Genomic DNA, 16373 nt, shown 5'->3' with positions numbered 1-16373 from the left:
GTGCCCCTGTCCTGTTACGTAAACAGAAAACGTAAGAGATGGAGTTGTTGTAGAACAGGTCCTTGTAATTTGTCTTGGCAAGAAGATAACTGCAGAACCAACATCACAATCAAAGAGAAGAGATCAAGTCTTACCGGATAAAAAAATATTACCACTGACGATTAGAAGTTAAGACACATTCGTTATCCGTTAAAAAACATATAAAAAGATAACAAGAGCACACCAAAGATTGCCCGAGTCAAATGATCACATTAATACCTTCACATCAAGATGGAATTTTCGCAAACAGACTCTTTCAATTATTTCTCATCTTCTTTTTTTCAATTTTTTTTTCACAACTAGGAAATTTTATATGTAACAACATGATAAGAGAATGAACCTATTTAAAGGGATGAAGAAGTGCACCATACCATCACAACTCAAAAACCTTTTAGGAATACAACCCAAAATTGCAACAATACAAACCTTAATGGCTTCTTCTATCATCATCTCGTTAGTAGTTTTGATATCTCTTAGTTTTCCTTATCAAACCATAGCAGGTCGTCATATGTATACACCACCAACACCATCTTACTCGGATCCACCAGTTTACGCGCCTTCCCCAACCCCAGATTACGCGCCTTCCCCAACTCCAGATTACGCGCCTGCCCCAACCCCGGATTACGCGCCTGCTCCTACCCCATATTACGCGCCTGCCCCGACCCCAGATTACGCGCCTGCTCCGACCCCAGATTACGCGCCTGCTCCTGCCCCAGCTTACTAAGAACAGGTCACCACCACCACTTACCCACTTCAGTTTTCATGTATGGATCACCTCCTCATTAGCATTGCAAAGTATGTAGTTGAATAAATAATGATGCATCTCAATATAGAGGTATATTATAAGAAGATGAACATTTAGAGATGTTTCAATGCATAATTTTATTTGTGATTTATGTGTATGTATTTGGTGTGTACGTAATCTTGAGCCACTGAAGCTCTATGTCGTCCAATAATTCCTATATTTTCTTTGGTTAAAAACTATAGATTCATATTTACATTTTGTAAGAATTTGAGTCAAGTTCATATTTGCTATCTCAAGAATATAAAGTACAGTTTGGCTAAGTTTGCCTGTGTAAGTGGTGGTCCACATTTGTCCTCACAAAACATAAGTTTAGGGCTGTGTTATTCCCTTGAAACGCTTCTCTCACACGGTTTTGATTTTATTTATTGCAAAAGAAAACACCTTTCTCAAATGCCTCTTCGCCGTCTTCATCTTCTTCAATTGTATGCATTAGAAACACCTTCACTTTTGAGGTGTAGTTCATTGATTGTTTCTTACCTTTCAAATCATCTTCATCCATTAACCTCCATCCCAAGTGTAAGTAGTTGTAGGTGAAGAATAGAAGAACAGTAGCGGAAACTTAATCTTGAGTGATCTATTTCTCTAGGTCTGTGATGGCTAGGTAAATCTCTCTATGTTTAATTGTTTCAATGATCGGTCTCTTTTGATTTTGTTAATAAAAGGGGAAGAACTGTTTAGATAATGCCCTAAAATACGTCCATCTTCCATTAGCTTTAGTTTCAGTTAATTTTGTTAAAAAGTTTGGTTAAAGGGTTTCACTAAAAATTTCTCTAAGATGGGTTTTATCAAATCTTTGAGCAGGCCGTAATGGGATTTTGATGGCTCATTGTCAGATCCAGTATAATTTTCATATTTTTTGTTTGGGTAAAGATCAAAAGAACCCTCTGTTTGTGGTTATCTCATTTAGTTTTAGGTATGTAGTTCAGTAATTTGTGCCTCTTTCCATTCTATGAATCCATGATTTCGGTTTTTTTTACTAATTCCTTCTCACTAATAAAATCAAAAATCTCTGTGAAATATTCAAATTCACTTTGTGGGTTGTCCATACTAAAGAACAAAGATATGTGGGGCGCAAAAAGGAAATGGTTTCTTCGCAAATCCCAGGTATGCATAATATACTAATTTATGAACTAGGGTATTGTGTTTGTATCATTTTCAATTTGTTTCTCTATTACCATTATATTTTCCATGGTATTCATTGTTTGTGTCAGTAATCCTTCGGGGTAAAAAGCTGGCATATAATTGAAGTGATCGAGAATTTTTCTTGCAATCAAAATTGACACTCCACCTAATGTATTAGTCCTTCAATAGTCTTAATATTTTCCTTCATTAGTAGCAGAGAGAGAGAAACACGATCGTATGATGATGGATTCTCATCTTTCTCTCCTTAAATTCTGATTTTATAGGTTATTTGACTAGGGTTGTTATCCAATTTTATATTTTCCGAATTATATTTTAACAATTGATTTGATTTCATCTCAGGATGAATTATTTTTATTTAGTAGTAGAAGCTGCAGGAATGGATTGACATCAAAGACAAAGTCCTTACGTTCCTTTATCTAATATCTACAACAGGTTGAATTTTGATTTTTGAGGTATGTTTGCTTTATCAGTATCTTATTTTTTCGATTGGATACATGAGTTATGAATGTATTCTCTCCAGTTAGTTCATCTTGCCTTTGTTATTTCCATTTCAGAAACTTTTGGAAGATTAATCTACCGCTTCAGTTATGCAAATGAAACTAACTGTTGCGCCCGCTCATACTGTTAGAGCTTCTCCACGAGGAGCCCCTGGATGCCGTTGGGAACTCTTGCTGTTCTAGCAGAGACAAATTTTCCATCTCTTAGTGAGTCTGGCCATGTTCCCTCTGTAAGTTTAATTTGATAGCAGGCTTACATGTTTTAAAAAACATGTGACTTGCATTGCATTTAGTTGGTTCGTGTTGTGTCTTTCTGATCTGCTCTCTCAATTGCCCGTTGGTTTTACAACCTCCAGGATGGAGTTCCGATCAGTATTCGTGTTTTTTATATAACCAGTTGAACCCGAGGCTATTTGATGCACATAGAGCCAGTGGAACCCGAGGCAGTTTGATGCACTGGAATGGAAGAAAACAAATATTTATTGGAAAATCCATTGCTTCCTCCCTTCTTCCATGCTCACAATTTACCTTACGGATTTAGTATTTTGTTGTCAGGTGTCTATTTTGTTTGAAATTCCTAATTCGTCTAGACATGCAATTCGTATTTCCCTATACTTGATATACAGTGAGGTTATGGCATGGCATACTGACAATTTGTAAAATTTATAATTTGGGCCAATGTTATGAACCTCCATCAAAAAGTACTTTTGTTTCGGTGCTTATATCTAGCTTTTTCCTTCTCTTAGATCTGATACTCAATCTTTAATGACTTTATACCAGTTACAAGTAAAGCTCTTTCATTGCGACTTTTAATTAGTGAAGTATTAATATCAGTTCTTTGAGTTCAGATCACAACCATTTCATCCATGATTCTAAAGTACTTAAACTACAATGGAGGGGTTTTGCTATAAACCCCGAAATGATATATGAACCGAAAAAAGTAAACACATTGGAAACTGACAGACTCGATAAATGAGTCCCCGGTTAGTTTCTAAGGATGAGGCGGGCATCAGTTAAATCTGTTTTTATAATCGGTCTTTGTTGGCCTACTAGAATTGTTGAACAAAATTACTATAACCACACATTTAACCGCATTGGTATCTCGTTGGCAACTTGAACTTGTATGTGATGGACCACAAGACGTAGGCAAAAAACATATCACCATGGTAGAGAGGGAGGGGCACCTGTTCCGGTCATTCAATGCCTGGATGGTTCTTTCTTCTTCTTTTTTTCATTTTTATTTCCTTTCCTTTTTTGGCTTTTTTGTTTCCTTCATCAGGTCATCCAATGGTTTTCTTTACGTTAAAAGTTCGTCTAATGACTCCGAAGTGATTATAGCCTAGGTCGAAAAATGACTATTAAGTTTAAGTCAGGATGAATCCAGTTTAAGTTAGGATGAATCCAGTAAAAGTTCATCCAATGGTCATCAGTATGCATCCAGTTTCATCCTTGCTATTTTTTAAGTTTAAGTCAGGATGAATCCAGTTTTATCCTTGCTATTTTTTTTGTCCATTTCAGCATAATAATTTTTACTCGTCCATTTGAACCATGTTTTAAAAATATTTGGACAAATGACCCATTTTCCGTATTTACAAAACCGCAAGATACACTGAACAAGTTGGCTCCCGTTCTGGTTTAACATGACTGACAATAGGTTAGGTTTCAAATCCTGCAACACGTAATCAATCAACATGGCACTTCTCTTCATCAGTTTAACGAGATTTCGCATTGCACAGGACCTGAAATATCAAACCATCAGTGGAAAAGGAAACAAATTAAGCTGAATACATACAGAAATGTAAAAACTGAACCGGAAAAGGTTTGAATGTGAAAATGTACCCAGGTCGTGTATTAACTTCGTTGGTTATAATACATACAATTGCTGTGAAAGAATCTACCGAGCCGCCTATTAACCTGCTATAAGTCGCGGTGTTTCACCTTCATTACTTAAAATTTCCAGCAGGTATTTAGAACCTAATTTATGTCCACCCATCATGATTATATCATCTGGATTTACCTCATCAAGAAGACTTGCGTCATACATAACACATTTCCAAATCATATCATCAGTCCAACCTTGCATCCTCAAAGAAAAGAAAGGTTAACCAACATCTAAATTCTGAAAGTGTTGATGATGATGAGAATTAAGAGAAGGATTCTCCTCAACAAAACTTTGACTCGTATTATGATTAGTACTAGTTGAATTAACACAAGGATTCTTCTCAACAAAACCTTGACCCGTATTAGGAATAGTACTAGTTGAATGTTCGAATGAACTCGTGTAGTTGCGAGAAGAACTAGCTCCAGATGGAAAACCCAAACCATTCATATGATTAGTGGTGATAATTCCATTGTTATAATTATGACTGACTGGGCTTAGGGATCTCAACATTGAGTTTGATGCACCAAAACAACTCATATTGTCGCTCTTCTTCAGTTGATAATCTTTGAAAGAAAGAGAGTGTTAAGGATCGAGCAAGAGAGAGGAGAGCATAAACGCGGAAGCGTAAAAGACTACATTGATAATAATTCTTGGTGTATCTTTCTCATTAATTCTCTAGCTATTTATACAATCACAAGACTTGGCTCTCAAGGCACAAGACTTGGTTCTCAAGATATTCATTCCTAATATAACTCAAACTCCTTAAAGTGTATATCTCCTAAATATAGACTCCTATATTATTTCCTAATACACTGCATAACATTTTATGCATACTGCGTATCTCCTAATACCCTCCCTCAAGATGGAGCATGTAGATCACGAATGCCCATCTTGGACAAAAGAAATTTAACTTCGGTTTTCTTCTTTCTTCTTCTTTTTTTTCAACGCTTTTGCGAAAAAAATCTTTAGACCGTAGTTTAAGGACGTTTCGGTCCCCTTCATAGTTTAAGGACATTACGGTCCCCTTCGTAGTTTAAGGACGTTTCGGTCCCCTTCGGAAGTTTAAGGACATTACGGTCCCCTTCATAGTTTAAGGACATTACGGTCCCCTTCGGAAGTTTTAGGACATTACGGTCCCCTTCGTAGTTTAAGGACATTACGGTCCCCTTCGGAAGTTTAAGGACATTACGGTCCCCTATGGAAGTTTAAGGACATTCCGGTCCCATCTTCGTAGTTTAAGGACGTTTCGGTCCCCTTCGTAGTTTAAGGACGTTTCGGTCCCCTTCGTAGTTTTAGAACATTTCGGTTCCATCTTCGTAGAATACTTCTTGTACTCTTGGTTTCTTCGATAGAATACTTTTTGTACTCTCTCGACAACTCATAGGATTTTAACCTACTATTGTTGTTCTTTTTCTCATCACCTCTTGGTGATTGTTTTTTTTTCTTCACAACATGAATGTTGTTTCTTCTTCTCTCTTGTTCCAGTCACGCTCTTCTTGCGAAACTTTCACACTTCTTTGTTCTTCAAGATTCTCTCACAATCCTGTCGTCTTTACAAAGTCTGCCACACTTTGTAGGATATCCAAGTTTCTGCCACAAACTCTTCTAACTTCTTTAAACCTTTCTTCATCTCCTCTCTCTTCCTCTCACCTCGCTCTGATACCATGTTAAGGATCGAGCAAGAGAGAGGAGAGCATAAACGCGGAAGCGTAAAAGACTACATTGATAATAATTCTTGGTGTATCTTTCTCATTAATTCTCTAGCTATTTATACAATCACAAGACTTGGCTCTCAAGGCACAAGACTTGGTTCTCAAGATATTCATTCCTAATATAACTCAAACTCCTTCAAGTGTATATCTCCTAAATATAGACTCCTATATTATTTTCTAATACACTGCATAACATCTTATGCATACTACGTATCTCCTAATAGAGAGCAGTTCTTCTTCATCTGGGATGGTATAAGCCGGAGGAGGAGGAGAGTTAGGATGATCATGATAATTGAGATTTCTACAATCTGCCATGAATGAGTGTAGAGAAAGTTTTTGAACCAAAAAAAAAAAAAAAACTATTCTCTGTTTGCTTTTGTTTTGTTTTTTTCTTGCGTATGTTTCGGTGTTTTAAGCTAGCTACAGGCTACTTATCAATGCATTCTGCACAGGAGGGAGAAGAGAGAGAGAGTGAGTGAGATGACGTGGCATGCGATTTCAAAGGCGATTTTCAAATTCTAGATCTAGCTTTTTTCAGCCATGGAGAATCGATTCCCCTCTCAATCTCAACCATTATCATCAAATCTAATCAAGGGTATCTCTGATTTTTCGCCTCTTAGTGAATCTATTGGTGGTATGGGAGAAAATAGGGTAATCGAGTTTCTCAATCATATGGAAAAGATGTTGATAATCATAACATCACAGAGCTTGTTCTTAATGGTGAAGAAGACGATAACGCTGTTTTGGAGAAACTTGGGGCAGATAAATCTGGATTTATAGGAACATAACAAGCACGGAGGGGGATTTTACAAAAGGATGGAGAGGATCATTTCCCAAACCTAGAGCTGTAAAATCAACTCCTTTAAAGTATACTCCTCCAGTGGAAGTTGCAGGGAAGTTTCAAGTAGATGCTCAATCAGCAAAGTTAGCTGCAGATATGAAGAAATGCGCTAATAAGGTGGTTGGCTCTTTTGTGGGGAAACGACTATCTTTTGATGCAGTCAAAATTGCTGTTAGCAAGATATGGAAATTTAAGCAAGAGGTATCCATTAAATTATATAATAACTCTGCTTTCATTTTTGAATTTAAGGAAGAAGAAGATAGGAATCTAGTTCTTGAAACAAGTTCTATTGTCATCACAGGCGAACTTTTTGCCTTGAGACCATGGTCTCAATTGCTTGAAAACTCAATTACAAGGATAAAATCAACACCAATCTGGGTTAAGATTTTTGGGGTACCTTTACATATGTGGGATGAGGAGGGCTTAGGTTTAATTGCAAGCTATTTAGGGAAACCTCTATATGCAGATGATTGTACAATCAACCAAGATAGATTGGCCTTTGCAAGGGTTTGTATAGAAATTGATCTAAATTTTTCTTACCCTGCTAGCATCCCTATTTTGATTGATGGAAAAATTGCAATAGAACTCCGTATAGAGTATCAGTGGAAGCCTTCAAAATGTGATGCCTGTAAGGTGTTTGGGCAGACTACAAATTCCTGCACACTGAAAACAAGACCTAGTTGGAATCCTAAGCAGAAACTGCAGGCTAATCCAGCAGTAGAACCTCTTCCACAGGGATCTAGTGGCACTGAGGCAGAAATGGTGGGCAAGAAGCAAGGCCCCACTGTCTCAAATCTAGCTGCAGACGATGCAAATTCAGGTCCAAAGGACACAATTTCAGCTGTTGAGTGTTCTTTACCAGCGAAGGAGACAAATTTCAAGGGGAATCAGGATGACTTGTCAAAAAGTCCTAAAATGATTACAAGTGGATGTACCAAGAAACCAGCAGCGCCAGTTTCTGTTTCTTCTAAGTCACCTGGGAAGCAAGGCATTGCAAGTGGGGTTAAACACACACCCTTCTGTTTGCCAAGTGACTTTCCTTACCAGTGGAAAGATTTGGCTAAGGAGAATGCTGACAAGAGAGACAACAAAGACAAGGAAACAGTTGCAGTTAATGCAAGCTCTAATGCAGATAAGGGTCGCAGCCAGGTAAAGAATCAAGATGCTACAGCAAAGAGTCCAGGGGAAGATGGCAACTGTTCAAAAGATAGGTGAATGAGACAAGGTGAAACATAATCCCTTTCTTGTAGAGGGTCACCCATCTTTCAAGACTGGCAGTCGGAAAGTAGTTCCTGAAAATCATGGAGCAAATGAAAAGAATGCAGTTTCAACATGTGATGATGCGAACTGGATGACAGCTTCAAGCAGGAAATCACCTATTCAGATGGTTGCATTTGGCAAGGAAGGCACTACCAAGTCTAAAAGCAGCGACAATTGTGTCAAAGTGAATAACACTTTCAGTGTGTTGAGTTTCGAAAGTCAGAAAGCTTTTCAAGAAAAAGACAGTTATAATTGAAGAGTGTGAAGAAGATAACGAAGAACTCTATGACGTAGAATCTGATAAATATGCACGCTACATGACTTATAAAGATAAATCTATTAAGAAAATAGAAAAAGAGCGTGCAAGACTTAAATGGAATGGAGAAATTCCAAATGAGAATTCCAAGACTTAAGTATTGTTAATTTTTTTGGTACTTTTGTATAGAATGCAATAAGACATGATGGATCAGGGAAGAGGTAACATTTATGCTTACGGGTGCCATGTTGATCCTTATTTATTGGAGGTAATTATTCCCAACTTTTTTTTCTCTTAGTTTGAAGGGAAATACATGAAAACGTAATTTTTTTCTCTTTGTAATTTTAGCATTCAAAGTTTATTTTGTAATTCAAGATATTGATCTCCCAAAAACTCTCTTACAGGATCTGCTGGGCTCACTTTATATAATATACTCTTATATGCATTTGGTTATCTTAGAAATTGGAGCTTGACTAAGCAATTATATCCATTTTCTTCATCCAGGTAATACTTGGCTGTAGAGATTTCCATGTGCATTTTGTTGAAATTCAGATCTTAATAGTCAGCATTGAGATCCAATAAAGATTTAACTTGCAGAAACATTTTCAGGCTTATTTCAACTAAAAAGTGCAACTGATTATACATGTTGATTAGTGTATGTTGTTGCGCACAGTTGATAACTCGGCCTGAAAATAAAGACAATCTTAACTCTAATTAACTCTCCAATCTTCTCTAAGTGTTTGCAAAACAATGAAACCCATAACAACGTTGTTTGCAAGTTCCCATCAATTGCCTGCCTTTTCCAAAATTTCTTTTGCAAGTTTAGAAGGAGCAGTTGCTAACTGAAATGGGTTAGTATTTGTACATCTAATCTATGCTGCTTTTGAAAATGGTGATATTAGATGTGTAAATACTAACTCGGTATCAGTTGAGTACAATCACGGTTTGCACATGTTTCCCACTTCCGTTATTATAGAAGAACATTCCATTTTCTCCATTTTCTTGGTTAATACATTAATACATGATAGATGCACAGCTCATATTTGAGCTATTTAGAAATTTCATTTTGTTCCCCGTTGTCAATTGTGGATGATAATTTAACGTTTATGGTGTTCGGGTAGGCATCACGCTTCTGTGGTATTTCGAACACTTGCTTGGGTCAGGATTCAGTATTTGCAGGTTCTCTCGACAACATTATTTCAGCAGAAAAACCATTCCCAGCTGGATACATGCGTTCGGTTACTGAATTGAAATCAGGCTTTCGCTTGAGCTCTTCAAACTTGACTGGTAGTTATGAGGCCTCATCTACGGAAATGTAGCCTCGAGTATTTGTGAAGAAGCTTTGCAAAGGTCCTCATAGTGTTCCCAGCCAAGGCAATGATGCCCCATATCCCTACTTAGTTTGTTTTTGTTGGCAGTGGAAAACTATATTACAAAGCTCTTGCAGGGTTTTCAGACTTTTTGGTTTGTTTACTATGGTAGGTTGTCTTAAATTAATGCCGGTAGCTAATTTTGACATTACAGTATGAGCAGGGTTATGGTATTTAGGTCCTGTTAAAGTACATCTTCCATTAATTAGTGACTTTAATGGTTTCCTTTTTAGCTAATCAGTAGAGATAATTCGTTTCTTTTTCACACCACATTGCGATGTTGGTAAAGAGTATTAAACAAACTGAAACTGAAATCTCATTTCAATTATCGGCGGTGATATGATGCAAACACTTAGACCCTCAAGAAATCCGTAGTAAATGATTCAAACTAGGTTTTTAACCTTAGTTTGAATTCAGTAATTTCAATATAAAGTGGTCTCCCCTAGAGAGCAAAATGTGGTTTGGGTGTTCATTTGAGTCTTAAGTCTAAAACAAATTTTGGGGATTAGACAAAATATGAGATTACCAAAGATTAGTGACCATTGTCGTCAGAAAGTTCTAAGCTCTTTTAAATGTGCTTTTGATGGCCATTACCGTCTTTGTGTTAAACATGCAAAATGTCCATGTGTATTGGGAGATTCCATTGTGGTTCTTACATCTTCTCGTATGATAGATAACTTTGGAATTCATCCAGAATTTTAAAAATATTGTATGTGACCAACATTCACTTTCATGTTTGCGTCTATCACGTGTCTTCTCTTTGGATAGTCCAAATCCATTAAGAAAATACTATACTAATTTGATATCGTAGATTAGAAAACGTAAATCCAGTCATGTAGGATGCATTATATATGTATACTCTTATGTATACAATGTTCTTATATATATATATATGTGGAGGTGTAAAACGTGCCGGTTCGGCATAGCCCAACGCACAAAATCACGTGCTTAACGTGTTATGCGCTGTGCTAGGTTGTGCCAGAGACTCGGACGTACTGTGTTGTGCCTGCTAATTGGCGTGTTGTGTCGTGCCATAAAAATAACCGTGATGTAAATATTTTTCAAATATATTAGTTAGTATATGTATTATTATAGAATTTAATCAGCATAACGAAAATAAAATGTCAAAAACAAGCTAAAATAAAGACTTTTTAATATGCATGAAATGTGATGTTTTGTGTTCTATTTTAGGCATAATTTGGAGTGCGTACTTCGCGTGTTGTGTTATGTCGCGTGCTAATATGTGCCACGTGATTAGTCGTGCTGATGTGCCTATTTCTCTGGCACAACACAACAACTAAGCTAACGTGTTGTGCCCATCCTATTCCAGGTCACGTGATATGCCATGTTGTGATTGAATTTAAACGTATTGTGTTGTGCCATAAACATGCTGACCCGACCCAATTTACACCTCTATATATGTAATCTTATATATATAAAGCACACGTCGACAAATTTACAAAGAGTGTAGGATTGTTTTCATTCTCAAGAGTAAACTGGACGTAAGGTTATACTTTTCAATTTATCTTTCGTTGTTTTGAAAGGAACATTGAGTTATTTGCGTGTTTGATCACATAGATATATAAAAATCTTAGATTTGTGCTAATATATGGATTGTTGGCTGAATCGCAGGCATGATAGAAAGCCGGCACCTAAGAAATCTTCTGAATCACATTAATGAAGGGATTCAGGGAACAATCATTACTGATAAAGAGAGTCATCTATTTTTATCAACTGAGAGTGATTTTCTCATCTCAGAAGAATGTCTCTCACACTGATAACGTCCTTGAAATAAATTGGCGCATGGTGCCCCTGTTTCGAGGAGGGTAGTATGTATACTTAGGCATGATTTCTACATCTTTTGCTTCCAAAAATTATGACGAATAAGTGCAGTTGTATCCCAAAGAGATTCTAAATCAAGTTGAACTTACGTATATCATAAGATTAATTGTGACAAAGCTGGGGATCAAGAGATTGATGCAAAAGTACTGACCAGGTTTTTTGTTGGTAAGAGAGCAATAGTAAGACGGAAAGTGATGAATTAAGAGATGGGAAACCAATTTACTGCGGAAAGTGCAACTCACAAGTGCAACATTTGCGTGATGCTGGCATACTCATCGTGGAATGTATTCAGTCATCATGAAAAAAATAAGAGCTGCTTGATTCGTCAGAATCTCAACCACAAGCATCTCAGTTCTGGACATAGCTAGGCCAACCCAATGTATGACATTGTAATTTATATATAATAAGGAAAAGGAAATAATAACTACAACAATAATGAAGTGGGATATGGATGGATTTATTAGATGGTCAATAATTAATTATAAGATCGAAGCATACGTTAACATAAGCATAAGCATAAAGACATATTATATTGTGAATAGTGGGGTTTTACACTACCTGTGATCATGATTTTAAGTGGTATCCTTGGTTATTTGTTTCTAAAAACTCATGCGATAATATAAGACATCAGACGCAGACATGGTCAGGTTTCTATTTAAGTTCTAGCGCATGTTCTTCTTTTTTTTTAGTTCAATGTTAAATATTTTCTGGGCCTATTTATATCACTTATGCTGTATCACTTATTTACCTTTTGACAACGTTAAGGCCTTGGTTTCAGGTTAGGACACAATGTATCTTTATTTATGTTAGTAAGTAATAATAAAAGGTTTAACCATGAAATTCATTTGTAATATTAGCCATATATTTTAACAGGTAACAACTATTTTCTATGTTGTTATGTTAAATGCCACCTTCATTGATGTTGGAATCATGTATAATTGGTAGATAATGCAGTGTAGATAGATAGCGTAGAAGCTCTGTCTTTTCAAAGGTTGCTGAGCAAAGATGGACGATTATCTTCTAATTTCCCTGTTATGCAACCAGATATTGAACAATAGGAATTGGAGGTGTACATTTCCATCATTAATCCTACTTCCAATGGTCTAGACTTCCTTTTTTCTTCTTTGTTTGGCTATTTTCTCTTTTGATGAAGACTAGCAAAGTAAACAACTATTTTAGGGAAGAGAAAAAACATTGAAATATTCTCCTAACAACGGTTGATAATCTTACTTAGGGTATACTGATCGAGTATCTTTATAAGATTTTTCTTACTGAGCAAGAAAGATAACTTAGTGAAACGAATGAGAATAGTAAAAAACTTCAACAATCTTACAAAAGCTCCAGATTCAGGTACGATCCCAATATGTTAGACCACCAATCGAAGTTCAGTCAATCTTCAACTGCTTGTTGTAACCAACAGGAGAAATATATTCATCTCCGAGTAACTGTTTATCCTATGGTTTGTGATATTTGTTCAATTTCCATGAGTAAGATCAAGTTACAGGGTCAATACTACCAACAATAAGTCAGACTTACTGAGGTGGAAAAGCAATGTTCACAATAATCGAGTATAGTTTCTCAAGATACTTGGATATTTAGCAGTACAATAGAGGATAAGTGGTTGCATCAAATTAAATTCAAGCATATGTGGAGAATCAACAATGGAATAAAGAATAGATGGTTGAATGCCAGTACCTATCAGATATCTGTAATCCTTTTTTGAAGAGTTCCGGCACTTCCGGGACACAAGAATTACAAACTAAAGATAAGGAGATAATTCACAGCCAACACAACTGGACCAGCTTCATAATCTATAGCTTTTTCTTTACCCCAGATAAACACAATGTCTGGGTTTCGATGAATAACCTTTTCTAAGAATTTATCGAGTAATTGTTTGTCGTGTGACTTCGTGAAATTTGTTCATTTCGATGATTAAAATCAAGTTACAGGTTTAGTGAACTAGCTTACAATGTGAAAAAGGAAAGTTTAGATAATACACATGCATAGCACAAATATACATAAGTACAATCTACATAGTTTCCTAAACTAGACGATCGTTTAGAATTTCGTAAATACTCAAGCATACGAATCACAAGCTGACATAAAAGATAGGATGTATAAACCCACTGAATAACAAGATTTACTGCTAATTAGGCACATACTTAAGGACAATATTGTTTTCCATTGTTATAAACTGCAAATTTATAAGGTCCATCACAAAGGATTTTACTAAGCCAAATAAGCACATATGTATACCTTGATAATGTCTTCAATAAAGGATCTAACTAAGCTAAAAGCATCTATGTCCCAACAATACTTAGTTTTATATAAATGAGTTTACTGACTTGTCTTTCCTTGCAACTTCTCTTAACCCCACTAACCAAAAAGGTTGGGCTAACAGGGTTAGTAATAGCGGCAAGGATAAGGTAAATCATTTAGATATATAATGCACCAACTACCCTAGAATGCAAACACACTTGACAGCATTTCAGACCCTTGAAACAATGCGAAATAAAATGAGTTCGATTGGTACACGAATATGAAATTCTAAATATCAGAATAATGTTGAACGATATAATGGTTGAATCCAAGATAATATAGATTCTGACAGCATATTATTCAGTTTTAATAACCCATATTTTATAATACCTTTACAATTAGGGCTGCACAAGACCTAGATCGAAACCGGTGAACTGTCTTGGAATTGTAAAACTCGAACCGGTATCGTACCATAACCGGTGTATGCGGTAAAGGGAATGGGAATGAAAACTAGAACTTGTAGAGGAGTGGGTACAAGGAACGGTTATGAACGTATTCGTGTCAGTACCGGTACACATAAACCCAGTTAAACTTATCCCTTGATCTTATATATATCCTAGCCATTCATCTACAGGTTATCTAATCATAGCTGATAATTTTTGGTTAAATATATAGTCTTATCTAAGTTTCACTTTTCATTTTTATGTTCTTCCCCAATTTCTGAAACCTGTGATGATTGAAGATAATGTTCGATGCTGTAATTTTCGATGTTGTTAATTGAAGATGATTCAGAACAAAGAAGAAAATGTTCGATGCTGTTAATTAAATATGATTGAGAAGATTTCTTGAATCCAGATGAAACTGTAATCTAGGTTTTGTAATTGAGATGAAGAAGAACATTGGTATTCGATATGAATCTGAGGTTGGTTGTATTGATTCGCAACAAGGGTTCGTGAGAGATGAAGGGATTTGACGGATTGTTGATCTGAGAAGAGTTGGTAAGGTTTGAACTTACTGCTACAATGAACTAATGGGTTCTGTGTATGCCAGAAGAAAAGGAATAGGAGATGGGTGTTGTGTTTGAATACTAGAGGGATTTGATCTGATTTTCAGCTGAGAAACCAGTTTGATTTCAATGTTGTTCTAGGGTGTTGAGAGATTCAACAAGAATAAGAAAATTTAGAAGTTAAATAAGGTAAAATAATCTTATTGTTGTTCATATTAGAGAAGAGTACTGGAGAATCATCCCAATAGGAGCAAGAAAAGCGATTTGCTTGCGAAAATATGGGGAGTGTTATCTCATCAAGCACAAGAATTCATTCTGCATATATAATCAAAATGTTTTTCAAGCTCACGGAGACGTTAACAGAAAACAGAAATCACTACACCTCTACAACCAAATTAACGAACTTACAGTAACACTAGAAAGCAAACAAAATTGATGAACTCTAGAAGCAGTGATGGAGACTAGATGACATAGTTACATTACACCCATAACCACTTAAATCATTATCGTACAACAACAATTCCTAATGTAACTTGATCCTTTTAATCAAATTATACACATTCCTCCTATTGGGATGATTCTCCAGCTCGCCGGAACATTTGTACAGGGCGTTAACTAGTTGGCGCAATGCCTTTCCCTTCGAAAGCTTAAGTGCCTTTTAGATGACATAGTTGCCAAACTTATCTTTTGCTAGTTCAACAAGTTGTTTACAATCAGAGAGGAGTTGCGTGACTACAACATCGGTTGCATTTGATTCGATACATTTTTCTACAACATTACTGCCATACTTATCCTTAGAAAGTTGAAATAAGTGTCCCCTAAGCTCATTGCATATAAGGTTTGCAGTATTAGGATGGCGCTCTAGAACATGTTGCACCACAAAATTCCCGTAGTTGTGTTTAGAAAGGTACACGGCTTCGCCTATGATGATTGATAGCAGCTGAGATTTGAGAGGGTCGTCTATGGATTCAATAACAGCCTTGAGAGAGAAACATCCTTGTTCTGTAGTAGCAAGCTTATCGCAGTTTATCACTGCTATTTTTTATAGATCCCCCAAGTACATATTTTGCACATGTTTGCAAAGTTTTTGTACTAGTTGGCTTCCATTCTGGTTCGACATGACAGAAAATAGGCTAGGCTTCATAAACCTCAACACGTAAACGTTCAATATAGGATTTCCCATGAGCAGTTTGATCATCAGACTTTCCATTGCGCGAGACCCGGATTTCGTATTAACTTGGCTGGCGATAATATATACGACTGCTTTGAACAAATCCACCGAGCTGCATAGTAACCTGGTCAGTCGAGGTGCTTCACCTTCAACACATAGAGTTTTCATCAAGTACTTACAACCTAATTTATGTCTGCCCAACATGAGAATATCATCTGAACTCAGTTCATAAATAAGACTTGGGTCCTCATTAACAATTTTCATAATCCGATAATCATTCCAACCTTGCA

At 36.3% G+C, this 16373-nt stretch overlaps 1 protein-coding gene and 1 long non-coding RNA gene across 5 annotated transcripts; both read left to right on the top strand.

Annotated features, from left to right (window-relative positions):
• The first annotated feature begins 425 nt into the window (after nt 1-425).
• On the top strand, nt 426-3223 carry LOC113330249. Of its 4 annotated transcripts, XR_003350124.1 has the most exons (4): nt 426-1757; nt 1898-1948; nt 2327-2439; nt 2542-3223. It is a non-coding gene; the product is annotated as an uncharacterized LOC113330249 (long non-coding RNA). The 4 variants fall into 4 exon arrangements; XR_003350125.1 differs by having other exon boundaries at nt 426-1445; nt 1646-2439; XR_003350123.1 differs by having other exon boundaries at nt 426-1948.
• A 3331-nt stretch (nt 3224-6554) lies between these two features.
• LOC113329414 lies at nt 6555-9599 on the top strand. Its single transcript, XM_026576290.1, has 3 exons — nt 6555-8703; nt 8840-8939; nt 9557-9599. The coding sequence occupies exon 1, from the start codon at nt 7016-7018 to the stop codon at nt 8132-8134; it is 1119 nt and encodes a 372-aa protein (XP_026432075.1). The 5' UTR covers nt 6555-7015; the 3' UTR covers nt 8135-8703; nt 8840-8939; nt 9557-9599.
• The last annotated feature ends 6774 nt before the right edge of the window (nt 9600-16373 follow it).

The sequence above is a fragment of the Papaver somniferum genome, unplaced genomic scaffold, assembly GCF_003573695.1.
Source record: "Papaver somniferum cultivar HN1 unplaced genomic scaffold, ASM357369v1 unplaced-scaffold_117, whole genome shotgun sequence".
In the NCBI taxonomy this organism is placed as follows: Eukaryota; Viridiplantae; Streptophyta; class Magnoliopsida; order Ranunculales; family Papaveraceae; genus Papaver; species Papaver somniferum.
This window is presented reverse-complemented; position numbering and strand designations above follow the sequence as displayed.

Coding starts and splice junctions, on each gene's coding strand:
- LOC113329414 (XM_026576290.1), top strand. CDS start 7,016: ATGAAGAAATGCGCTAATAAGGTGGTTGGCTCTTTTGTGGGGAAACGA.